The sequence below is a fragment of the Macaca fascicularis genome, chromosome 1 (assembly GCF_037993035.2).
Source record: "Macaca fascicularis isolate 582-1 chromosome 1, T2T-MFA8v1.1".
Taxonomy (NCBI): domain Eukaryota; kingdom Metazoa; phylum Chordata; class Mammalia; order Primates; family Cercopithecidae; genus Macaca; species Macaca fascicularis.
The window spans coordinates 208,888,838-208,916,151 of record NC_088375.1 but is presented as its reverse complement, the minus strand read 5'-3'; the positions used below and the strand labels follow the sequence as shown (position 1 = coordinate 208,916,151).

The following is a 27,314-nucleotide window of genomic DNA, read 5'->3' as shown; positions in this document are numbered from 1 at the left end:
AATCCAAGTTCTTCCTCAACATTCTTGGGAAAGAGTTGGGTCTCTGGGCTTTTAGGTCATATTTTAGTAACAAGGCTTCACAGAGCACAGGGAATCATTTATTACCTCATTTATTCCTCCAAACAACCCTATGAAGTATTATTTCCCCCACTTTACAGCTGAGAGAACAAGAGAGGACTCGGAGTTTAGGCGACTACACCTATGACACACCATCGGTCTCTAGTACAGGCTCTTAAACACACCACGGCTAAACCTGTCCCTCGCCTGTCATTCCTCCTTTGTCAGGAGGAAATAGAACCCAGTGATTAAGACTGTGGGCGGGCGCTGGGGCCAGCCTGCTCCCTGCAGAACCTTGGGCAACCCTCTTTGAATCTCAGTTTGAGCCTCAGTTTCCTCATCTTTAAAAAAGGGGTGGTGAGGGGCAAAAGTATTGTCTTCTTCACGGAATCTGTAAGGATGAAATGAAACAATCCATGTAAAGTTCTCAGCATGAGACCAGCATCTGCACCTATACACGTAAACGTGAAAAGTGGGCAACGGCGCTCGGTGCTCATCCATGGGCACCGCGGGCCCGTGACGCTGCCTCTCCCCCACAGCTGCCGCATCAGCAACCGGCCGCTCCAGGCCTGCGGGCCAACGGGGCCTTTCTGGAGGTGACCCTGGCCTTCAACCTGATCGGCTTCTCGACGAGCGATACGCTCTATCTGCACGGCCGAGTGACCCTGTGTGACACGCGGGCGAGACGCTCGTGCCAACCAGTGAGTGGGCAGCCCCAGGGCCTCCTGCGCAGTCGCCGCAGCCTTGCCTGCAAGGCAGTTCCTGCGGGGCAGGCTGGGTAGCCGGACTCCCAGCTGCGCCGTCCTCACGGAAGCGTCACGGAAGGCGGGGCCTGGGGGACTGCGGTGCTGGGAACTGGCAGGTCCTGCCATGGGCGGGGCTTGTGGAAGACGAGGCGGGATTTTGAAGACCTAGGTCTTGTGGATTGGTGAACTCACTTGGGGCGGGGAGAGAGGTGGGGCTACCCTGGGGTCTTGGGCAAAGTCCCCGCCTGGCCGGCTTCGCTACCTTTGTGCTTGAGTTGCCCGCAGGCCTGTAGTCAGAAGAACTCGCCTGGGAGGGATCGCTCCTGGGAGATCCGAACGCGGGAGGGTCTGGAGCGCGACGGCAGCTGGATAGTATTCGAGCCCATCCGAATAAGCGGTAACTGGATCATTTCTGGGGCCTCCCTGACTCCTCTTCCAGAGCCTCCTACCGACCTGTTCTGACACCCGCCACCAAGTCCCCTCCTTCCTTCATGCCCTCCACTCTTCCCTAAATGCAAATCTCCTCCCCGAGCCCATGTCCTCCTCGGCTTCTGCTCTCCTCACCGGGTCCTGGTCTCACTCAGTAAATTTCGAGTCTGAGCCTTCTCTGCCTGTCTCCTTCCATTCTTACCTTTCCTGTCACATCAGATTACTCTTCTCCCAGGCTGTCCCTCGTGCCAGCCTTTTTTTGGTAAATATTCCTTAATGATCTAGAAACAGTCTCTCCCTTCTTTCTGTTCCATAACGGTCCTTCAAAACTTCAACCCTCGCTGGGCGTGGTGGCTCACGCCTGTAATCCCAGCACTTTGGGAGGCCAAGGCGGGCGGATCACGAGGTTAGGATATCGAGACCATCCTGGCTAACACGGAGAAACCCTGTCTCTACTAAAAATTAAAATAAAAAAAAAATTAGCCGGGCGTGATGGCGGGCACCTGTAGTCCCAGCTACTCAGGAGGCTGAGGCAGTGAGCTGTGTTCCTGCCACTGTACTCCAGCCTGGGTGACAGTAAGACCTTTTCTAAAAAAAAAAAAAACAGCTAAATTTAACAGTCTTAATATTTCATTTGCAGGCTGGCCGGGCACGGTGGCTCATGCCTGTAATCCCAGCACTTTGGCAGTGTACACATTTATCTGCCCAAGGCGGGTGGATCACGAGGTCAGGAGATCGAGACCATTCTGGCTAACACGGTGAAACCCCGTCTCTACTAAAAACACAAAAAATTTGCCGAGCGTAGTGGTGGGCACCTGTAGTCCCAGCTACTTGGGAGGCTGAGGCAGGAGAATGGCAGGAACCTGGGAGGCAGAGGTTGCAGTGAGCTGAGATCTCGCCACTGCACTCCAGCCTGGGCGACACAGCAAGACTCTTGTCTCAAAAAAAAATTTTTTTTTCATTTGCAGGAACATTTTGTTGTCTTAAATGCCTTAACAGCTCCTGAAAAAAATCATGTCAAATGAACAATCCATATTATTTTTTCATGCACATCAAAGTCACACATTTATTAAATCAGCAATTACATTTTATTGTGAATTCATATTGACTTTATACATCTGTAGTAGACTGTTTAAACAGCCCTGCTATTGAAGGCATTAGCCCTTGCCATTATTTAAAATGTATCCTGGCTGGGCACTGTGGCTCACACTTGTAATCCCTGCATTTTGGGAGGCTGAGGTGGGTGGATCACCCGAGGTTAGGCATGCAAGCCCAGCCTGGCGGTAATAGTGAAATCCTCTCTACTAAAAATACAAAAATTAGCTGGGCGTGGTGGCAGGTGCCTGTAATCCCAGCTACTCAGGAGGCTGAGGCAAGAGAATCTCTTGAACCCAAGAAGTGGAGGTTTGCAGTGAGCCGAGATTGTGCCATTGCACTCCAGCCTGTGCAACAGAGCAAGACTCTGTCTCAAAAACAAATAGATAAAATATATCCTGAGGGAAGAAGGGAAGTAGAAAAAATATATACATATATATCTTGAAGGATAAGGACAAAATATTGACTCTGCTTAAATATCTCAAAAAGAAAATAAATGAAATAAAATTAAGTAAACAAGGAAGCTATTGCATTTAAACTAAATTAGTTGACCATGTTAAAGAAGCCTCAGTGCTCTGTAACAATAGATGCTTGTAAAATAATCCACCAGACAACACAGTGCATATGAAAGTGGTAACTCTAATTATATGATTGTAACAAAGTTGCAATTTATTTTATTTTATTTTATTTTTATTTTTTTTAGACGGAGTCTCGCTCTGTCTCCCAGGCTGGAGTGCAGTGGCCGGATCTCAGCTCACTGCAAGCTCCGCCTCCCAGGTTTACACCATTCTCCCGCCTCAGCCTCCTGAGTAGCTGGGACCACAGGCACTGGCCACCACACTCGGCTAGTTTTTTGTATTTTTTAGTAGATACGGGGTTTCACTGTGGTAGCCAGGATGGTCTCGATCTCCTTACCTTGTGATCCGCCCGTCTCAGCCTCCCAAAGTGCTGGGATTGCAATTTATTTTTTATTATACTGAGGTAGGTCACATCTGGCCTAACCCCGTCCCTTTTCAGTTATTAAGTCATAGTGTACTTGATATATTTTATTAAAATATTCAGTGATATGATTTGGCTGTGTCCCTACCCAAATCTCATCGTGTTCCCATAATCTCCATGTGTCATAGGAGGAAAGTGATGGGAGGTAATTTAATCATGGGGGCAGTTGCCCTCATGCTGGTCTCATGATGCTGGTCTCATGATAGTGAGTTTTCACAAGATCTGATGGTTTTATAAGGGGTTTTCCCCCATTTTGCTGGGCACTTCTCCTTGCTGCCACCATGTGAAGAAGGATGTGCTTGCTTCCCCTTCTGCCATGATTGTAAGTTTCCTGAGGCCTCCCCAGCCCTGTGGAACTGTGAATCAATTAAACCTCTTCCCTTTATAAATTACCTAGTCTTGGGTATGTCTTACCCAGTTAACATTAGTCTGTTCTCACACTGTGAGAACAGTTCGCAGTGTGAGAACAGACTAATACATCCAGCAAGTCTTTTAAAAACAATAATGTAACTGATGATTTAAGAATCTCATATTGGCCAGGCGCTCACATCTGTAATCCCAACACTTTGGGAGGCCAAGGCGGGCAGATCACAAGGTCAGGAATTAGAGACCAGCCTGGCCAACATGGTGAAACCCTGTCTCTATTAAAAATACAAAAATTAGCCAGGCATGGTGGCAGGTGCCTGTAGTCCCAGCTACCCAGGAGGCTGAGGCAGAAGAATCACTTGAACCCGGGAGGCAGAGGTTGCAGTGAGCTGAGATCACTCCACTGTACTCCAGCCTGGGCGACAAAGCAAGACTCCATCTTGAAAAAAAAAAAAAAAAAAAAAAAGAATATATCTAAAGAGGTTGGTCGTGAATATTCTCTGAAATTAGGACCAAAAGTCTCTGTTAAAATATAAATGAGCTGGGAGTGGTGGCACAGGTCTGTAGTCCGAGCAACTCTGGAGGTTGAACGGGAGGATAGCTTAAGCCCAGGAGTCTGAGCCCAGCCTAGGCAACATAAAGAGACCCCTTCTCAAATGCGTGTGTGTGTGTTCCTCCTTTGAAACAATTTTCCAGTCTGATTCTTCAAGCTCATATTAATGCAAATGGACAATGGACTTAATGGTTCCTTTTCCTGGGGACCAAGTTTGGGGAGGGAGGCAGGACTGATTCTTTACCCTTCAACCTGAACCCTGGTCATAGGCTGACCATTGCCTCCAACCCAGACCAAGCCCTGACCCTAGCCTCAGACTGTGCCATAACCCTGACTAGTATATTTGTATATATATATACATATGACAAGTCATTCACGTTTGAAAATTGGCAGTAGGGCTGGCTGTGGTGGCCCATGCCTGTAATCCCAGCATTTTGGGAGGCCAAGGCAGGTGGATCACCTGAGGTCAGGAGTTTGAGACCAGCCTGGTCAACATGGTGAAACCCTGTCTCTACTAAAAATACAAAAATTAGCCAGGTGTAGTGGTGGGTGCCTATAGTCCCAGCTACTCAGGAGGCTGAGACAGGAGAATTGCTTGAACCCAGGAGGCGGAGGTTGCAGTCAGCTGAGATCGTGCCACTACACTCCAGCCTGGGTGACAGAGCAAGACTGTCTCAAAACAAAACAAACAAACAAAAAAGAAAATTGGCAGTAGATAACAGAGTTACTTTTAAACTATAGATATCTATTAAAAAGAACTGTACAAATGTACTGTTTGCTATTTGTAAATTTAAATCTCAACACTTCCACTATGTTTCAGTCGGATTTCTCTTCTATCCTCTGTATCAGCAATTCACATCTTCCTAATTCTTCTCAGTCCTCTAGACGCCCCTGTTCCCTCCCTCCTCACATATGCCTTTCACAAAAGAAATGGAAGCCTTCAACGTTTTCTGACTTTCTTTTTTTTTTTTTTTTTTTTTTCAGAATCTTGCTCTGTTGCCCAGGCTGGAGTGCAGTGATCTTGGCTCACTGCAACCTCTCCTCCTGGATTCAAGAGATTCTCTTGACTCAGCTTCCCCAGTAGCTGGGATTACAGGCGCCCACCACCATACCTGGCTAATTTTTGCATTTTTAGTAGAGATGGGGTTTTATCATGTTGGCCACGGGCTGATTTCAAATTCCTGACCTCAGGTGATCCACCTGCCTTGGCCTCCCAAAGTGCTGAGATTACAGGCGTGAGCCACCGTGTCTGGCCAGGACTAACACTTTCTAGCTTTCTACCCATTAGTCCATAAATTTATTCATTTAGACACCCTGTCTTAACATTTTTTTTTTTTTTAGCCTTTACATTAACAGAGGCTTCTGGTCCTAATTTCATATCATACCCAGGTTCATTTTCATTATCCATTAAATCTGCTATTTTATGTCTCCTATATTTTTACCTTAAAATACTAAAAGAGAGCGCAGACGATACAACCTTGGGGCACATCCCTAGGGTCTTTCCTCCAGGGTGACTTTTATTCAGTAATGAACTCGCTTTGTCTGGCTCTTAAAGCTAAGAAATCATACAACTTTTTTTTTTCTCTCTAGAGATGGAGCCTCACTCTGTGACCAGGCTGGAGTACCGGGTCGCAATCTCGGCTCACTGCAACCTCCGACTCCCTGGTTCAAGCGATTCTCCTGCCTCAGCCTCCCAAGTAGCTGGGATTACAGGCACGCGCCAGCACGCCCAGCTAATTTTTGTATTTTTAATAGAGAGGAGGTTTCACCATGTTGGCCAGGATGGTCTCGATCTCCTGACCTCGTGATCCGCCCTCCTCTGTCTCCCAAAGTGCTGGGATTACAGGCGTGAGCCACCGCTCCCGGCTTCCTACACAACTTTTTAATATCTCTCCCTCCCAAGTCAGGTTTCTAGATACCCAAAATTTCACTATCCGAGATTCATTCCTTTGGCTGATGGTTCTGTTCTCACTTGAAACAATTCTCCTCTCTGACTCTTCAAGCGCCTATTAATGCAAATGAACTTAACGGTTCCTTTTCCTGGGGACCAAGTTTGGGGAGGGAGGTGGGACTGATCCTTTACCCTTCAACCTGAACCTTAGTCACAGGCTGGCCACTGCCTCCAACCCAGACCAAGCCTTGACCCTGACTAGTCAGTGACCCAGGCCACACCTTAACTCCTGGTCACAACCTGAACCCCTGCTTCAGGTGGGAGAACAGATAGACGCGCGTTGGAATGGAAGGAGGGTGAGGCAGGTTGAGTGGGATTCTCGTGTCCCCTCTCTCCGCCCCCGGGCCGCCACCTTCCCAACCTGCACAGGCCCAGCAGGCCCCTCCAGGTATAGGTGAGCAGGGCTCCACCTACAGGTAAAACGGGGCAAGGAGCAGAGAACAAGCCAAGTGGCTGCGTGGTCATGCGCAGAAAGATCTGTCCGGCTCTCAGAGCAGAGGGTAGTGTGCGGGGGCGGGATACCGACAAGGCTCGACTGCCGATTGGTCAGAAACGGACAGAAAGGGGCGGGAAGTCGGTGCGGTTCGATTCCCGATTGGCCACAGGCGGCAGAACGGGGTGGGGCCGAAGGACGCGCGTTCTGTGGCGCGCGGCCTGGCGGGCGTGTAACGGCCGTTAGAGGAGCTGAGGGAGGGAACCACCGCTCACCGAAGACGTGGTGGCTGCAGTCAGTCTTCCCGAGTAAGGAATTTCGCCGCCCGCTTTCAGGCCCGTGTAAGTTTTCCTCCCTCGGGAGCCCCAGTCCTAGTGGCCGACCTTGCCTCTGCTCCCATAGCTCCGGTGAAGCCTCAGAAGCTCGCGACCTGCCACCGTGAGGGGCAAGGGAGAGCGAAGCGCATGCGCCTCCGCCCCGAAGCGAGTGCCCCCGCACACGCCCTCTCGCGTCGCGTTCCCCTCGCTTACCCCGCTGCCTTGCTTTGCCCTCCGTGGTTCACCCCACAGCAGTCGCTTTATCTGCGTGCCAGGCCCTGTGCCGATAGCCAGGGATACAGCGGGCGGCGCATTCCTTGCCCTCGCGGAGCGCACAGCCCTGGGAGGGGAGTCGACGTTAAGCGGGGTAATCCCTCGGCGCGCAGTGAGGGTAGAGTGGAAAAATCTTACAAAGAGCACAAAATAGAAGGTGCGGATCTAGTCGGAGAGGTCAGGGAGCCCTCCCCGAGGAGGTGAAGTTTGGGCCGAGGTTGGAAGACTGTGTAGAGAATTAGGGTTGTGGGACGGAGAGCACTTGGCGGGGCCTTACCCCGGGACTTCTCGGCCGGGGCAATTTTGCTTCCCTGGGGACATTGGTCGATGTCTGGAAAAATTTTTGATAGTCACAGCTCCAGGGCTTGCTACTGGCATGTAGTGTGAAGAAGCCAGGGATGCTGCTCCACAGCCTACTGTGTATAGGAAGCCGCCAACAACAAAGAAAAATCCCCCAAAAGGTCAGTAGGGCGGAAGGTGAGGAACTTTCCTTCAGCAAGAAGGAGTTGGTGCTTTGGTTGAACTGAAAGTTGAGTGTGTTCAGGTTTATTTGCTCAACAATATATTCAACGCTTACTTCACCTCAGTTAATGAGAGCGATCCTTTACACCAGTATATTCCCAACACGTGGCTCAGAGCCAGGTGCATAGTAGGCACGCAGTAAATTTCGGTTGATGAATTGAACACTGGGTTAAGTAGGGGACGGTGGTGATACAAGGATGAAGCAGCTAGCCAGGTCTCATTTACTTGCCCTCAGACCTTGTCTGCTTTATAATGATCTGGTGGTTTTGTATGTCTCACGACTTTTGTTTGTAAAGGCAACTTCTTGTCGAGGATTTGGCTTCTCTTTCACAAGGTTTAATGAATGATCAAGGCGGTGAAAATAGTGTGATGGTGTGAGATTCTTCGTGTGTCTGTGTCAGCTGTCTGTGTGTCCCTTCAAATCCTCTCTTGTCTTGATGTGGTTCTCTTAACAGCTGCGAAGCGTGATGTTCCACACAGATTGTAATTCTTTTTTGAGACGGAGTTTTGCTCTTGTCGCCCAGGCTGGAGTGCCGTGGCGCGATCTCGGCGCACCGCAACCTCCGCCTCCCGGGTTCAAGCGATTCTCCTGCCTCAGCCTCCCAAGTAGCTGGGATTACAGGCATGCGCCACCATGCCCGGTTAATTTTGTATTTTTAGTAGAGACGGGCTTTCTCCATGTTGGTCAGGCTGGTCCCAAACTCCCGACCTCAGGTGATCCGCCCGTCTCGGCCTCCCGAAGTGCTGGGATTACAGGAGTGAGCCACCGCACCTGGCCACACTTAGATTGTAATTCTTATAGGGGAAAAATACTTAACGGCAGTCAAAATCTAATTCTTGGGTAGCAACTTGAGAAATAAAGCCTAGGTGATGACCAAGGACAAAGTGAAGAAATGCTATGAACTTTTGCTGCTAATATAATTGAGGCTTGCAGCTCTTGCTGTCTGAGGCAGAAACTCCAACTTGTGGTGCCATGCTTGATCCCTTTTTTTGTGTTTTGTCACATGTAGAATGCTGACTAGACTCCTGTAGCATTAGAGTACAGTCCTGGCTTTGAAGCCTCTTCCTAGCTGTATGACCTTCACTACTATAAACCTTTATTTTCTCATCCATAAATGAGGGTTGATGCCTCGTAGGGTTGATGTGAGCATGAAACGTGAGACATGATACCTGCAAAGTGTTGAGCACAGTGTTTGATAGGTAATAAGTGCAGAATGCATGTTAAATTTGTTGAATGAATGGCATTTCTGTAGTTTAAAGGGCTTTGAAGATGGAAACTAATCCTGGTGGGTGCTTTTTTTTTTTTTTCCCCCTCTGTCTGCCTCCATTCACTCCCTTTCTAAGCTTTGTAATTGGTTGTGTTACTTCTTGTACATTCATTTCTCTCATTTTTATCCCAGGAAATGTCCGTCTCCTTCAGTTGTCCCAAAAATTTCCACCAGTAGCTCATCTAATTCTGAACTTAAGAATGATTTATTTTGTATTGTTTTACTCCTTAAGGGGTTTCTTTCTTTCTTTTTTTCTTTTTGAGGTATTTGTTGTCAATGAGGGTCAGACTCTGTAAAATATTTGAAGAGATTTATTCTGAGCCAAATATGGGTGACCAATGGCCCCTGACACAGCCCTCACGTGATCCTGATAACGTGTGCCCTGGTTATAAACATTTTAGGGAGACATGAGACATCAATCAAATACATGTAAGATTTACATTGATCCGGAAGGGTAAGACAGCTGTTAGGGGGTAGGGGCTTCCAGGTCATAGGTAGATTTCAAAATTTTCTGATTGGCAGTTGGTTGAAAGTTATTATCAATAGAAAGGAATGTCTGGGTTAAGGAATCCTGGGGATCAAGGTTTTATTATGCAGATGAAGCCTCCAAATAGCAGGCTTTAGAGAGAATAGATTGTAAATGTTTCTTACAGACATCTGTGTTAATGTTAATGCTTTTCCTGAATTCCAGAAGGGAGGAGGGTATAATGAGGGGTGTAGGACTCCACCACCACTACCGCCTTCATGGCCTTAACAGGTTTTTCAGCTTAACTTTGGAATGTCCTTAGCCAAGGGGAGGGGTCCATTCAGATGGTTGGGGGTGCCTTAGAATTTTATTTTTGATTTATATCACGTACCATAAAATTTAATTTTATGTGTGTGCAATTCAGAGGTTTTTAATATATTGGCAAGGTTGTGCAGTCAGTCACCACTATCTAATCTCAGAACATTTTGATCACCCTGAGAAGAAACCCGATATCCATTAGCAGTCACTTCCTATTCTCCTACCCTCCCTCCTCTCAGTCCCTTGCAGTCACTATCTGTGTCTCTCTGGATTTGCCTATTCTGACATTTCATGTAAATAGGATCAAGCCTTTTGTTTGACTTCTTTGACTGTGCATGTCTTCAGTGTTCATCCATGTTGTCACATGTATCAGTACTTCCTTTTATTGCTGAGTAATATTCTGGTTTTTGGATATACCATGTTTTATGTATCCATTCATTGCTGATGGACATTTGTGTTGTTTCCACTTTTTGGCTATTGTAAATAATGCTGCTATGAACATTCTTATTGAAGCTTTTGTGTAAACCTATGTTTTCATTTCTCTTGGGTATATACTTCAGTGTGGAATTGCTGAGTCATAGGGTAACTGGGAGTTCTTCTGTCACCATATTTTCAACTTGTCTGAATTTAGAAACGTCTTAGAATCCAGTGGGCCTACCGTTTTGTCATCCTTTAAAGAAAGGAGTGAATAAAAGGATTTTGATATTGACAAGAAAGGAAATCACTAGTAAGGAGGTAATCTAATCCTTCTATATCATCATCTAACTCACAGAATCATACTTGCCATAAACTAAAGCTTTTATTACTGAACAAAGCTTCCCTCACCCAGTATGTGAAGAACTGGGATTCTGAGGATGATACCCTTTGTCTGTTGTAAATGCAGTGGATTAATAAGGGTTTGGGTTGTTGTTACTGAGAGAATACTATAGAGGTCACTAAAGTACGTTAGAGAAATAGTACCATATGGTCTTCTTTTTTCTACAGAGTGATTTTCACCTCTGAGAGTTATGTTCTGTGAGTTGTCCCAAACTCTTTTCTTTTTTTTTTTTTTTTGGTGAGGGAGTCTTGCTCTGTCATCCAGGCTGGAGTGCAATGGTGCGATCTTGGCTGGTCTTGGCTCACTGCAACCTCCGCCTCCCAGGTCCAAGCGATTCTCCTGCCTCAGCCTCCCGAGTAGCTGGGATTACAGGCACCTGCCACCACGCTCGGCTATTTTTTGTGTTTTTAGTAGAGACGAGGTTTCACCATGTTGGCCAGGCTGGTCTCGAACTCCTGACCTCAGGTGGTCTGCCTGCCTCGGCCTCCCAAAGTGCTGGGATTACAGGCGTGAGCCACTGAGCCTGGCTGAATTGTCCCAAACTCTTTTGGGGCTTTTATAAATTTAGAGTTTCTGAATTTATACTCCTTGATCTTCCATGGGTGTACAGTGCCACTTTTGCTGATGTAAATTGCCAAGTAATAACAGCACTTAGTATGTGTCAGGCACTGTTGTAAGTTAATTATAAATGAATTAACATGAATTAGGTTGTGTCGTTATCCTCCTTTTTATATGAATAAACTGAGGAACAGAGATACTAAGAAATTTGCCCAAGGTTACGTGGTTAATAAATTGGTAACTTAATGTTTAGTGGGTTCAAGTGTATTTGTTTAGACTTCAAATCTGCTTCTGCTGAATTCTTGGCACCTACCCCTAGTGTACTGTAAATATAAGTATTTTAAGGAGTGAGAACATGGGACGAGAGCTTCATGTTCCTAGCTCAGGATTGCGGTTCTACTTATGATCAAGAGTTCTTTCCATCTTTATACAGCGTATGACCGACTTTAATTACTGGAAGAATTGAGGAATTTGTTTTATGTTAATCATAATTGAGGCTGTAATACTTCACTGTTGGTTTAGTTCTTTAGTTCTTTTTTTTTTTTTTTTTTTTGTTTTTTGAGACGGAGTCTCGCTCTGTCGCCCAGGCTGGAGTGCAGTGGCGTGATCTCGGCTCACTGCAAGCTCCGCCTCCTGGGTTTACACCATTCTCCTGCCTCAGCCTCCTGAGTAGCTGGGACTACAGGCGCCCGCCACCGCGCCCGGCTAATTTTTTGTATTTTTAGTAGAGACGGGGTTTCACCGTGGTCTCGATCTCCTGACCTTGTGATCCGCCCGCCTCGGCCTCCCAAAGTGCTGGGATTACAGGCGTGAGCCACCGCGCCCGGCCAGTTCTTTAGTTCTTTATCCACCTCATCCTGTCATCATGTCCCCATGGCTGAGAAGATTCATGGTAAAGTTTGTTAATTAAAAGTAATATTTTTAAATTTTGTAAAAATCAGAAGGGTTCTAGGACCATATGGAGTCTGCATTGGTAATCTCTGGTTCTAGGTTTTCTGTACTGGATTTAGGAAGAGATAAGTAGAGTGGAGTATTGAGATTTACTTTGTCTTTAAAAATATCGTTAGAAGTAAAATACATAAAAACATATTTACTCCTAAATATCCTTAGGAGTAAAACATTTAGAATACTTGAATATTCTTTTTTATTTTCTTGAGATGGAGTCTTGCTCAGTTGCCCAGGCTGGAGTGCAGTGGTGTGATCTTGGCTCACTGAAACCTCTGCCTCCTGGGTTCAAGCAATCCTCCTGCCTCAACCTCCCAATAGCTGGGATTACAGATGTGTGCCACCACGCCTGGCCAATTTTTGTGTTTTTAGTTGAGATGGGGTTTCACCATGTTGGTCAGGCTGGTCTTGAACTCCTGACCTCAGGTGATCGGCCCGCCTTGGCCTCCCAAAGTGCTGGGATTACAGGCGTGAGCCACTGTGCCTGGCCAAATACTTGAATATTCTATATGGTTTTGACAGTTTCAGTTGAATGGGAACCAACTTGCAGGGAATCAAAGATACTGCAGAGAACTGACTGGTTATTCCTTCATTCTACAGTTGGCTCAGATAACTGTGATGGCCATGCAGGAGAAATATCCAACTGAGGGGATCTCTCACATCACTTCACCAAGTGAGTAGTCAAAAGTTTTCTGGGTTAGATTCTGACCTTTGTTCTGTTTTTTCATATTCCTTAAGGTAAATATTGAACAAACAAGCATTCACTGAAATGCTGGTGCTAAAAGAACAAAAATAACATGCAGCTTCATAGAATATAAAAACAGGTCTCTGAGGGAACAATTATTTATCTCTTGTCCTACATGGCTTTCAACAGGACCACGTGGTTGGGAGAGGACGACACATAAAGGATTGGAACAGAATGACTTTGGAACATAGTTCCATTTGAAATCAGAAAAACACAGCATAAATTACTGTGTTCTATGTTGTCTTTGTCCTCCGGGTGGGTCAGTCATCTGCTAGCCCACAAAGATTGAAATTCTGCTTGGATGCCAACAGATTCTGTTGTGTTGTTACTAGAAACTCAGAAATTTAACTTTAGAGTGGATTAACAAGATTTTTAAACTTCAGTAAATATATTAAATATCTATAGTCCTTAAGTATCCATGGCAGATTGGTTCCAAGAACTCCTGCAGATACCAAAATCCACAGATAACTCGAGTCTCTGATATAAAATGGTGTGGTATTTGCATATAACCTATGTATATCCTACTGTTTACCTTAAACCGTCTCTAGATTACTTGTAATGCCCAATGCAATGTAAATGCTATGTAAATAGTTATACTGTATTGTTTGGGGAATAAGAAGAAAAACAAGTCTATGCACATTTAGTAAGATGCCATTAAAAAAAATTGGTTGAATTCACACTCGTAGAAACCGTGAATATGGCCGGGCGCTGTGGCTCACACCTATAATTCCAGCACTTTGGGAGCCCAAGGCGGGTGGATCACCTGAGGTCAGGAGTTCGAGACCAGCCTGGCCAACATGGTGAAACCCCGTGTCTACTAAAAATACAAAAATTAGTAGGGTGCAGTGGCACGTGCCTGTAATCCCACCTACTTGGGAGGCTGAGGCAGGAGATTCACTTGAACCTGGGAAGCGGAGGTTGAGGCGAGCTGAGATCGGGCCACTGCACTCCAGCCTGGGCAACAGAGCGAGACTGTGTCTCAAAAAAATAGGAAAAAAAAGAAACCACGGATACGGAGAGCTGACTGTATATTAAACACGTAAATATATGTATACACTGTGCAGGCATGTTAAGTAGATAATACATATTTCAAATAAGTAGTATTTTAGAAAAATGACTTGTTGAATTCTGGGGTATTGGTAAAGAAGAGGGCACATTTAATTCAACTTAAGGTATGTTTTATTTAACTTAAAAATCTCACAGTGCCTTCCTCAGCATAGATATTCAGTAAATGTTTGGTGTATTCTCTTAGGCATGCTGCCTTGCATATAGTAGGCACCATTATAAGCATTAGTTGAATCAATTCAAGATTCATTCAGCTTTTTTTTTTTTTTTTTTCGAGACGGAATCTCGCTCTGTCACCCTGACTGGAGTGCAGTGGCACGATCTCGGCTCACTGCAAGTTCTGCCTCCCGGGTTCATGCCATTCTCCTGCCTCAGCCTCCCACGTAGCTGGGACTACAGGCGCCCGCCACCACACCCATCTTATTTTTTGTATTTTTTAGTAGAGATGGGTTATCACCATGTTAGCCAGGTGGTCTCAATTTCCTGACCTTATGATCCGCCCGCCTCAACCTTCCAAAGTGCTGGGATTACAGGCATGAGCCACTGTGCCCGGCCTCAGCAAATATTTTTTAAACACCTGCTTATGTGCTTGCACATTCTCTGAGATTTGTACAGTTTCTATGACAATTATGTATATAATGGAAGTTTTTGGAACATTCCCTTTCCTAACAAAGCTTTCTGATGGTTTTTTTCTCTCTTCAGTAGTATCTCATTCAGATTAATAAAGGTCTTAATAATTGATAAGGATGCTACTGATAGGACATGCACTATAACACAAAAAATTTCAGCTTTTTTTTTTTTGGAGACAGAATCTTGCTCTGTGGCCCAGGCTGGAGTGCAGTGGCATAATCTCAGCTCACTGCAACCTCCGTCTCCTGGGTTTAAGTGATTCTTGTGCCTCAACCTTCCAAGTAGCTGGGATTACAGGCATGCACCACCACGCCTGGCTAATTTTTTTGTATTTTAGTAGATACGGGGTTTCACCATGTGCCCAGGCTGGTCTCCAACTCCTGAGCTCAGGTAATCTGCTTGCCCTGGCCTCCCAAAGTGCCAGGATTACAGGCATGACCACGGTACCCGGCCAACTTCAGCATTTGAACTTCAATTTTGAAATAAGTGTAAACCTCTATAAATATATCAAAATATGTTTTTAACAAATAACTCTTTGGAGTTAGAGTATGGAGTAAGTGGATGGAAAAATGGTAACGATGAAGAGTGGAAGATTAGTAGTAGTAACAGGGAGCAGTTTCCAGTAGGAAGTCAGGAAGGTGGTAATAGAGGCCCTCAATCTTAACTGTTTCAAAAAGACTGGCAAATTTTACACTGACTAGAGAGAGAAAGCTGTGTAGACTCACCAGAAGGTCAGATTTCTTTGCTTTGGGTTAGAATTACACCAACTTAGTATAGTAGCATTGGCTAATCTCATGCTGCTCAGAAACTCTGACTGTTGCCTGTGTCTTCTATAACAATTACAGATTATTGAGTATATAAAGATTCTTTCAAATGAGGCAGTCACTGTGATCCAAAGAATAGAAGTATTTGGGGAAAGTCAGGTTGCCTTCAGTAGAAAGCCAAGGTAAGGGTAGCAAAAAAGGAGCAAAAGTGGAAGAAAATAGGTTAAAAAAATGGGAGAAGCACTAAACTTGGAAGAAAGGAATAAAGTAATTTGTGTCTAAATATCATTTGCCTTCCACTAGATCAGAGAGTCTGTAGAACCGTATTTTCTGATGTCAGCTGTCACACTTTAGGTTAAATGGAGGATAAGTAGCTGCCGTTAGTTTTTTTGTTTATTTGTTTACATGGATTACCAGATACACCTTAGGAAAATTATAGTGGTTTTTAAAAAATAAATTTAAGTCTTTGCTAGAATGTTAGTGAATCAAGTATTTATTGAACACTTCCTACCTACCTCCCCTCAAACAGCATATTTTAAATCAAATCAATCTCACCGGTCTTTTTGTCTTAACCTGCTCAGCAGTTTTAGTGATTTCTTCACATAGCTCTCAAGATAAAACCCTAGGCTCTTCAGATTGACTTTCAAAACTCACCTTGATCTCCATAGGATTCACCTATTGAGGGTACCCTGGTTCAGTGACACAATGATATTCTTTTCTTTTTTTGGGGGATGAGGGGAACGGAGTTTCGCTCTTGTTGCCTAGGCTGGAGTGCAATGGCGCGATCTTGGCTCACTGCAACCTCGAAGCAATGATTTTCAACTGGGAACTGGACTGCTTGTTGCTTGGTTGAGGGTTGCTGCTGGCATTTAGTGAGTGGGAACCAGGGATGCTAAACCATTCTGTAATGTATAGACTACACATTGAAGAATGGTCATCCCCAGAATGCCAAAAGCACCATTGAGAAACTGTAAGAGGAAAGAATGTGGGTTTTGGAATCAGAAAGAACTGGGTTCAAATATCAGCCCTCCCCTCTGTAAAATAGGGGTGGTAATACTTTTCAGTAAGTAGGTAGGCAAGATTATGTTTGTAAGGTGCTGTGTCTTTACAGGTTTCAATAAATGGCCACTGCTATTAAATATGATTGTTTTCTGTTCCAGTACTCCTGGATTCTTGGTGGGTCTTACTTATTACCATCTTTGAATATTCTCACTTCTCATATTATTTCCACTTAAAATTAACTAGCTCAGGCTGGGCCCGCTGGCTCACACCTGTAATCCCAGCACTTTGGGAGGCCGAGGAGGGTGAATTATGAGGTCAGGAGTTCAAGACCAGCCTGGCCAAGATGGTAAAACCCCGTCTCTACTAAAAATACAAAAATTAACTGGGCGTGGTGGCAGGCACTTGTAATCCCAGCTACTCGGGAGGCTGAGGCAGAGAATTGCTTGAACCCAGGAAGCGGAGGTTGCCGTGAGTTGCACACCACTGCACTCTAGCCTGGGCAACAGAGCAGACTCCGTCTCCAAAAAAAAAAAAAACTAGGTCGGAGCAGCTGAAATAGGCACAGAAGAGAGAAAGGGGTAGATTGCTGCTATTCTCTCATGGTTTATGTGATTTTGTAAAAAAACGATCTAATGGGGTTACATCAGCTCGTTCACAGTAAAGGTGGGAAATGCCTCTTGTTTCAGGTTCCAATGTGATTCAGAAGGGCAGTTCCCTGGGGACTGAATGGCAGACCCCAGTTATCTCGGAGCCCTTTCGGAGCCGCTTCAGCCGCTGTTCAAGTGTAGCCGACAGTGGGGACACAGCCATTGGTACATCATGCTCAGATATTGCAGAGGGTAAGTCTGTATTAATTATTTGATTACCAATATGTATTGTCATTTTCAGATTTCATTTTGGGTATATTGGCATTTCCAGATTGTGTTATTTCCAGAATGTTCATAATGTCGGTCCATTCAAGGAGTCTGTCTTCTTTCCCTGTGCTTCTCACATCTGGTCCCTTTATCTAAATTTCCATTTTTTATCTTATCTGAAACAACTTTGTTGGGGGACGGGAGGACGGGATCTCACTCTGTCACCCAGATTGGAGTGCACTGGCGTGATCATGGCTCACTGCAGCCTCCCAGGCTGAGGTGATCCTCCCCACCTCAGCCTCCTGGGTAGCTGAGACTGCAGGTATGCACCACCATGCTTCACTAATTTTTTGTGTGTTTTTATAGAGATGGGGTTTCGCCGTGTTGCCCAGGCTGGTCTGGACTCCCAGACTCAAGAGAACCATCTGCCTCAGCCTCCCAAAGTGTTGAGATTACAGGCATGAGCCCCTGTGCCTAGCCTTTGAAACAACTTTCTAATAGGTTAATTGACCTCAAGTCTTTCCCTCTGCTGCCAGATTATTTTTGCTAAAAGCCTAATTTCATAGTTTCCTGTAAATCTTCAATAACTCCTGTTGCTTGGGAGATGAAATTCAGAGCCTTCAGTTCTGTGATCGTCCCTATGCCACCCACTCAAACATATTTCCTGCTGTCACCAGGTCTGAATGTACAGTCCTGTTTTTTGTTTTGTTTCTACTAATTTGTTGAGATGGTCTCGCTCTGTCACCAAGGCTAGAGTGCAGTAGTGCCATCATGCTCACTGCAGCCTTAAACTCCTAGGCTCCTGAGTAGCAGGGACTACCAGCATGGTGCCACTACACCCAGCTATGTTTTTTATTTATTTATTTATTTTAATTTATTTTTTATTTTTTGTAGAATTGAGGTCTTGCTATATTGTTCAAACTATTTGCCTGAAACAATCCTATTGCCTCAGCCTCCCAAAGTGCTGAGTGAGTGCAGGGATTACAGGCTAGAGCCACCATACGCAGCTGGTTTTGGGTTTCTGATACCCGGGCTCTTTTTTTCCTTCTTTAATCTGGGCCCATGTGTGCGATGCCTGCCTCCTCTTGCCTTTCCTAGCTATGCTGATCTTACTATTCAAGATCCAGCAAATATCCCACAGGCTTTTCCTATCCCTTACACTCATTAGTCATATCATTCTCCTTACATTCTTGTGTCTTTATTATCTCTGCCACTTGTTTTTGCACTTAAGTATTGCCAGTTAATACTTTATGAGGGCATTTTGTTTTTCCATTTAGATTGGTGAGTTCTAGAAGGCAGAGAACCTAATGATAATAATTAACTACTGTTGATTGTATGCTTTGTGATAGATACTATAAATTTTTTCTATATTATTTCACTAAAGCCCTTAAGAACCCTATAATATGTCTTATTTCCATTTTACGGATGAGAAGGCTGAATTTCAAAGTGATTGAATGAGTTTCTTAAAGTCACAAAACTAGTCACTTCAATAATCATGTGTTGTAATTTTAAAACATCTACTCCACAGCCACTAGGATGGCTATACTCCAAAAGATGATAATAATCCCAACTACTTGGGAGGCTGAGGCAGGAGGATCACTTGAGTCCAGGAGTTTGGAGACTAGCCTGGGCAACATAGTGAGACCCCATCTCAAAAAAAAAAAAAGGTAAGTTCAATCACCTTGTTACACAGGTTGTGTGTGTGACTCTGTTTTTTATTCCTTTAGGGAAATAAAGGTTAAACATAGGTTATTCCTGACCTGATAGTTCTGCTCCTAGATATAAATGAATACACAAGTTTTTGTATGGACTTATACATAAATGTTGGTAGCAGCATTATTCATGATAGTCAAAAGTAGAAATAATCCAAAACCCACAACTGATGAATGAATGAATAAAATATCCATATAATACAGTAGAATATTATTCAGCAATAAAAAGAAATGAAATACTGGTATGTGTGCTACCTTAAAAACATATACTGGCCAGGCGTGGCAGCTGATGTCTGTAATCCTGGCACTTTGGGAGGCCAAGGTGGGTGGATTGCCTGAGCTCAGGAGTTCGAGACCAGCCTGGGCAACACAGTGAAACCCCATCTCTACTAAAATACAAAAAATTAGCTGGGCATGGTTATGTGTGTCTGTAATCTATTTGGGAGGCTGAGACAGGAGAATCACTTGAACCGGGGAGGCGGAGGTTGTAGTGAGCTGAGATTGTGCCATTGCACTCCAGCCTGGGCAACAGAGTGAGACTCTGTCTCAAAAAATAATAATAATAATAACATATACTAAGACTATATTTTCAGGGATCATTTCTGTAGTATGTTACTAGAGAAGTTTTTCTGAATGTGTAGAGCACCGGTAAGAAAAAGAAAATGAAAATAAAATGAAATAACCATTATATATGAAGTAAAAAAAAAAAAGCCAGACACAAAAGGCTGTATATTGCATGATTCCATCTATATCAGGGGTCCCCAACCCCTGGGCCTAGGACCAGTACTAGTCTGGCCTGTTAGGAACAACACAGCAGGAGGTGAGCAGCAGGTCGAGCATTACCGCCTGAGCTCCATCTCCTGTCAAATCAGTGGTGGGACTAAATTCTCATAGGAGCACGAATGCTATTGTGAACTATGCATTTGAGGGATCTAGATTGCATGCTCCTTATGAGAATCTAATGCCTAAAGTCCAGAATAGGTAAACGTACAGAAACACAAAGTAGATTAATGGTTTTCTAGGGCTTCAGAGGCTGGTGGAAACATAGCATGACTGCCAAAGGGTAAGAAGTTTTCTTTTTGGAGTGATGAAAATGTTGTAAGATTGATTGTAGTGATTACACAATTCCATTGATATACTAAAACCCATTGAATCGTACACCTCAAGTGAGCAAATTGTATGATATATGAATTGTATTTCAATAAAGGTTTTTGGTTTTTGTTTTTCTTAAATAGGTATGAGCTGAGAGGAGTAAATTTAAAAATGAAAAGAAAAAAAAAGCCAGGGACAGTGGTCAGTACCTGTAGTCCCAGCTGCTCCCAAGGCTGAGGTGGGAAAATCACTTGAGCCCAGGAGTTGAGTACAGTCTGGGCAACATAGTGAGATCTTGTCTCCAAATAAAAGAGGGGGTAGTGGGGACCACATCTACTATTACTGGTTCCTAGACATCTAGCATTAATTTTAGTTTTTGTTTGTTTGTTTTATAGAGATAGGGTCTCTTTTTGTCACCCAGGCTGGAGTGCAATGACGTGATCATAAGCTCATTGCAGCCTTGAACTCCTGGGCTTAAGCGATCTTTCCACCTAAACCTTCTGAGTAGCTGGTACTACAAGCATGTACCATCACACTCAGCCAGTTTTGTTTGTTTGTTTTGTTTTGTGGAAACGGGTTCTCACCATCTTGCCCAGGCTGGTTCTTGAAGTTCTGGGCTCAAGCAGTCCTCCTGCCCTGGCCTTCCAAAGTGCTGGGATTATAGGTGTGAGCCACTGCACCCAGCCCTTAGCATTAATTTTAATAGTTTGACAACTATATGTATAGTGGGGACTGTGCTCAGTAAATACTGAGTAGAATTGAATCAGATTTTGAGGTACACGGGACTTCAAAAATCACCTCTGCTCATTTTGATTGGTGAATAACAAAAATTCCCAAGGAGTTAAGTAACTTGCCTAACATCATACAGCTGGTTATCAGATTCTGGTCTTCTGACTGTGTAATAGTCTATCAATTGTGTAATCAAAAGTCTTCTGTTAATTTAATTTTCACTTGTTAAGGTTTTGTCTGCATGTGCAGTCATGGGACCTTTTTATTTTTATTAAATAATAGATATTTTTAAAATCAATAGTCTAGATTTTTCCCGTTGAAATAACCAGCTGTATTTAATTCAGTTACACTGCTACACAGATTGTATGTGTGACTCTCTTTTTTATTCTTTTGGGAACATATTTTGTATTTCTAGTGCATTCTTTTAAAATTGTAATAGTCCTCTTGAGATAGGGACCAAAGATAATGGTCTAGAAGTTTTTTGTTTTTTGTTTTTTTTTTGTATTATTATTACTAGTTTTCCGAGACAGTCACTCTGTCGCCCAGGCTGGAGTGCAGCGGCACAATCTCAGTCACCGTAACCTCTGCCTCCTGGGATCAAGCGATTTTCCTGCCTCAGCCTCCCGAGTAGCTGCAATTACAGGCGCGCCACCACGCCTGGCTAATGTTTGTATTTTTCGTAGAGACGGGGTTTCACCATGTTGGCCAGTCTGGTCTTGAACTCTTGACCTCGTGATCCACCTGCCTCGGCCTCCCAAAGTGCTGGGATTACAGGCGTGAGCCACCACACCCGGCCCTAGATGTTTTTTTAAACTGCTGTGTTTGTTAAATACCATGATCCTAATCTTAACTCTTTTTGTGTGTTTGTTTTGAGATGGAGTGTCACTCTGTCACCCAGGCTGGTGTGCAGTGGCGTGATCTTGGCTCACTGCAACCTCCACCTCTTGGGTTCAAGCGATTCTTCTGCCTCAGCCTCCTGAGTAGTTGGGATTACAGGCACGTGCCACCACACCCGGCTAATTTTTATATTTTTAGTAAAGATTGGGTTTCACCATGTTGGCCAGACTGGTCTTGAACTCCTGACCTCAGCTGATCCACCCACCTTGGCTTCTCAAAGCGCTGGGATTATAGGCGTGAGCCACGCTCTTGGCCTCTAATCTTAACTCTTAGACTTTGTTTTCATGAATCTAGCTTGCAGTCTAGTTGACAAGAACCCCTGTGACTGGTATACAGTATAGTTCATTGTTGCATCTTTAAGTTGAATAGGCATGCTTTTGATTCCACCCTTCACTAAGGTGTTTTACCTTGGAAGATTCTAGAGGGACAGAGTAGAGGTGGGTACTGAAGAGTTCAGAATGCTTTCAGTTCTTTGCAAAAGACTGAAATAGTCACTGGCGTAATTCAGGCTACTGAATCACTTCAGGTGTAGACTGAAGTGACTGAGATTTGGTAATAGCTGAATCTACCCTTACTGTGCAAGGAAGGTTGCTAAAAAAATGAGTTGTTTTTTAGGGTGGGGAGGGGGCAGAAAATGTGGTTAAGTAGAGGAGAGATTTAGAACTGTATTCTTAAAATGGCAAAACCCCAATGTTTTGGGGAACTGTAGATTTCTGTAAATAAAAATCACATATCCCATGCACTGTATTTTTTAAAGATATGGGTCTTGCTATGTTGCCTACACTGGAGTGCAATGATTGTTCACAGGTACTATCATAGTGTACTATAGCCATAAATTCGAGAGGGCTCAAGTAATCCTCCTGAGTTAGACTACTGAGTAGCTGGGCCTACAGAAGTGCATCACCTGCCTGGTTCCCATACACTAAATTTTGAATGCCTTTGAAAATCGTAGAAGATAGAGGTCCCTTTGAAAATGAGTGTTGCTATTTCATTTCAAAATATTCTGGCCGGGCGCAGTGGCTCACGCCTGTAATCCCGGCACTTTGGGAGGCCGAGGCGGGTGGATCCATGAGGTCAGGAGATCAAGACCATCCTGGCTAATGTGGTGAAACCCCATCTCTACTAAAATACAAAAAAAAAAATTAGCCGGGTGTGGTGGTGGGCGCCTGTAGTCCCAGCTTCTCAGGAGGCTGAGGCAGGAGAATGGCATGAACCCAGGAGGCGGAGCTTGCAGTGAGCCGAGATCACACCATTGCACTCCAGCCTGGGTGACAGAGCAAGACTCCGTCTCAAAAAAAAAAAAGAAAAATTCTAAACCACAAACCAGACTTACCGTGTAACTCAGAGGTCTCCAACTTTTGGCCCGTGAACCAGTACCAGTCCATGCATATTAGGAACCAGGCCACACGGCTGGAGGTGAGCAGCAGGTGAGCAAGCGTTACTGCCTCAGCCTGTGCCTCCTGTCAGATCAGTGGTGACATTAGATTCTCATAGAAGAACAAACCCTATTGTGAACTGTGCATGTGAGGGATCTAGGTTGCTCAGTCCTTATGAGAATCTAATACCTGATGATCTGAGGTGGAACAGTTTGATCCTGAAACCATCCCGCCCACCATCATCTGTGGAAAAATTGTGTTCCACAAAACCATTCCCTGGTACCAAAAAGGTTGGGGACCGCTGGTGTAACTTTATATTTTATAGCACAGTTAGTCTGAATCAGGCAGTTTCCTTAATATAAATAGATAAACCCAATAGATAAGTTAAAAATGTGGACAAGGACCTCACCTTAATTTTCTAAGATGTCCATTTATCATCTATAAAAAATTAGGAAAGCCATATTCTTCTAGGTCAGTTGGTACTTTTCTTCTTGGCTTTGGTTTTGACATTATTTTGGGGTTATCTTAGTCTGTTTTCTGTTACTATAAGAGAATACCTGAGACAGTGTAACTTATACAGAAAAGATGTTTATTTTGCCCATGGTTCTGGAGAGTGGGAAGTCCAAAGGCATAGTGGCAGCATCTGGCGAAGGCTTTTGTACTGTATCACAACATGGTGGAAAGCAGAGACCACAAGAGTGAGCCAAGCTTGCCTTTTTTTCTTTTTGAGGTAGAGTCTTATTTCTGTCACTCAGGCTGGAGTGCAGTGGCGGGGTCTTGGCTCACTGCAGCTTCCGCCTCCCAGGTTCAAATGATTCTCCTGCCTCAGCCTCCTGAGTAGCTGGGATTACAGGCACCCGCCATCACGCCCAGCTAATTTTTGTATTTTTAGTAGAGATGGTGTTTCACCATGTTAGCCAGGCTGGTCTTGAACTCCTGACCTCAAATGATCCGCTTGCCTCTGCCTCCCAAAGTGCTAGGATTACAGGCGTAAGCCACCGTGCCAAACCCAAGCTTGCTTTTTTTTTTTTTTTTTTTTGAGATGGAGTTTAGCTCTTGTTGCCCAGGCTGGAGGGCAATGGTAGGATCTCGGCTCACTGCAACCTCTGCCTCCCGGGTTCAAGCAATTCTCCTGCCTCAGCCTCCCAAGAAGCTGAGATTCCAGGCATGTGTCACCACACCCAGCTAATTTTGTATTTTTAGTAGAGATGGGGTTTCTCCATGTTGATCAGACTGGTCTCAAACTCCTGACCTCAGGTGATCCGCCCGCCTCAGCCTCCCAAAGTGCTGGGATTACAGGCATGAGCCACCTTGCCTGGCCCCAAGCTTGCTTTTATAACAACCCACTGCTTTGAGAACTAACTCACTTCTGCTAATCTATTATGAAGCTTCTACCCTCATGACCCAGTCACCTCTTAGAGACCCCCACCTCTTAATACTGTTACATTGGCAATTAAGTTTCTAACACATGAACTTTTAGGGGATAGACACTTTCAAACCATAGCAGAGGGTGTGGACTCAGAACTGAATTTGGTGAATCTAGAGAGAGTGGTGCTATGGATGGAGAATGGAAGGAGGTATTGCAGAGTTCATGGTAGCAACCCCTCATGTGCTACAACCTCACAGTCTTCTGTTTTGTAATTACACTATGGGAGCAGCAACCCTTGATAAGAACTGATACTATGTGCTTTTATGGAGAATTTAAAACATTGCTTATGGTTAAGCACGGTGGCTCATCCCTGTAATTCCAGCACTTTGGAAGGCTGAGACAGGTGGATCACTTGAGGTTAGGAGTTCAAGACCAGCCTGGCCAACATGGTGAAACCCCATCTACTAAAATACAAAAATTAGCCAGGCATGTTGGTGGGTTCCTGTAATCCCAGCTACTCAGGAGGCTGAGGCAGAAGAGTCGCTTGAACCCGGGAGGCAGAGGTTGTGGTGAGCCAAGATTGTGCCACTGTACTCCAGCCTGGACGACAGAGTGGGTGAGACCCCGTCTCAAAAAAGAAAAAATTGGGCCAGGCGCAGTGGCTCACGCCTGTAATCCCAGCACTTTGGGAGGCTGAGGCGGGTGGATCACCTGAGGTTGGGAGTTCAAGACCAGCCTGACCAGCATGGAGAAGCCCTGTCTCTACTGAAAATACAAAATTAGCCAGGCGTGGTGGAGCATGCCTTTAATCCCAGCTACTCAGGAGGCTGAGGCAGGAGAATCGCTTGAACCTAGGAGGCGGAGGTTGCAGTGGGCCGAGATCGTGCCATTGCACTCCAGCCTGGGCAACGGGCGAAACTCTGTCTCAAAAAAAAAAAAGAAAAAATTGTATTGCTTACTAGTCTTTGAAGTCTTTATCACTACCAGTCTGCCTTAACTTTGTGTACTAGTCCTATATTTAAGTTGTGAGACGTCAGAAACTGGGTCCTTTAACTGAGAAATTTCTTTTTTGGTGTCCTGAGAGACTAATGCATGTTGTCAGAACTTATTCAGGTTTTTGTTTTGTTATGTGTGTGTGTGTGTTTTTAGTGTGGCCTTTTATGTATCCCCAAAATCATCTTGAGCATAGGAAATTAGACACTATGCATATAGTATAAGGCTTGCACATCTTTTTTTAAAGTATTTATTCCTCCCGTCTAACTGAAATGTTTTACCCTTTGCTTAGCATCTCTCGATTCCTCCTGCTCCCGAGCTTCTAGTAACCACAATTATTCTCTGTTTCTATGTGTCGAGGTTTTTTTAGCTTCCACATACAAATAAGAACGTGCAGTATTTGTCATTTTGTGCCTGGCTTATTTCTCTTAGTGTCCTCCAGGTTCATCCATGTTGTTGCAAGTGACATAAATTACATCTTTTATAAGGCTGGTATTCCATTGTGTCTATATACTGCATTTTCCTTATCTGTTCATCGGTTGATTCTATAACTTGGCTATTGTGAATAATTACTCAGAAAACATGGGATTGTATATATCTCTTTGACATACTAATTTCATATTCTTTGGATATATACCCAGAAGTGGATTGCTGGATCATATGGTAACTATTTTTAGTTTTTTGGTTTTTTTGAGGGACCTACGTACTCCATTGTTTTCCACAATGACTGTGTTGTTACATTCCCACCAACTGTGTACCAGAGTTCCCTTTCCTCTACATCCTCTCCAAACTTGTCTTTCATCTCTTTTTTTTTTTTTTTGAGATGGAATCTCGCTCTGTCGCCCTGGCTGGAGTGCAGTGGTGCCATCCCGGCTCATTGCAACCTCCACCTCCCGGATTCAAGTGATTCTCCTGCCTCAGCCTCTGGAATAACTGGGACCACAGGCGCGTGCCACCACGCCCAGCTAATATTTTGTATTTTTAGTAGAGATGGGGTTTCACCGTGTTAGCCAGGATAGTTTCGATTTCCTGACCTCAAGATCCCCCCTCCTCAGCCTCCCAAAGTGCGTCCAGCCTCATCTTTTTGATAATAGCCATTCTGACAGGTGTGAGGTGGCTTGCCCATATTTTTAAAGAGTTGCTTAAGGCCGGGCATGGTGGCTCACACCTATAATCCTAGCACTTTGGGAGGCTAAGGTGGGTGGATCGCTTGAGCCCATGAGTTCGAGACCAGTCTGGGCAACATGGCGAAACCCCATCTCTACTAAAAATAAAAAAACTGAGGTGGGACACCTGAGCCGGGGGAGGTTGAGGCTTCAGTGAACTGTGATCACGCCACTGTGCTCCAGCCTGGATGACAGAGTGAGACCCCATCTCAAAATAAAAAAAAAGGTTGTTTAATGAGAAGATAGTAGCTGATCTTATACTCACGTAATTCTGGGAACAATTGTGGTATTTGTTGTTATCTGCGTGTGCTCTGTGTTGGTTGGTGGGGAGAAAAAAAAGAGAAACAAGTTGGTAGTCGCTCTTCTCCATCGTAGATATGCTTGATTTGGGAACAAGTACTGAATATAGTTGAAAAGAAAAGAAATTAGTATTCCTTGTTTCCTTATTTAGTTTTCTGCCTGCTGAAAGCAATAAGTATGTTACCTCATATTCTTCCTTTATTGTTTGCTTGGAGTAGTCCCCCTCAGAGTAGTACTTGAAAGTTGGAAATAGGTAGAAATGTGAACCTTCTGCAGTAGGGCTAATCAAGGGTTGTCTCCCAAGACCATGCAGGAGCCATAGGAAACATGAATGCAGTCTGAAGGAAAAGTTAAAAAAAAAACAAAACCACAGTTGGGTACACACAAGGGGCCAAGTGAAAGGCAAAATATAAAATAGAGGATTTCAGTGTGTACCCAATTGAGAGTGCTCACTGTGCTAGAGTGAAACCTGAGAGTTACTAAGAATAACTTCACACATCCAGGCAG

At 44.5% G+C, this 27,314-nt stretch overlaps 1 protein-coding gene and 1 pseudogene across 13 annotated transcripts in view; both read left to right on the top strand.

Moving 5' to 3' along the window:
- The first annotated feature begins 1,060 nt into the window (after nucleotides 1-1,060).
- CEP85 (centrosomal protein 85) overlaps nucleotides 1,061-27,314 on the top strand; it is a 50,224-nt gene continuing 23,970 nt past the window's right edge. For 3 of the 13 annotated variants that reach the window (XM_015440275.4, XM_005544354.5, XM_074015772.1), the window contains exons 1-3: nucleotides 7,171-7,680; nucleotides 12,714-12,786; nucleotides 17,006-17,158. In XM_015440275.4, coding sequence (XP_015295761.1) covers nucleotides 7,618-7,680; nucleotides 12,714-12,786; nucleotides 17,006-17,158 — 289 coding nt within the window. In that variant the 5' untranslated portion in view covers nucleotides 7,171-7,617. Of the gene's footprint in view, nucleotides 1,201-6,838; nucleotides 6,971-7,170; nucleotides 7,681-10,424; nucleotides 10,529-11,893; nucleotides 12,061-12,713; nucleotides 12,787-17,005; nucleotides 17,159-27,314 lie in introns of those variants that run through there. The other 10 variants (XM_074015760.1, XM_045377261.3, XM_074015755.1 and 7 more) reach the window with 6 other exon arrangements.
- LOC123570674 (small nucleolar RNA U3) lies at nucleotides 19,463-19,551 on the top strand (annotated as a pseudogene).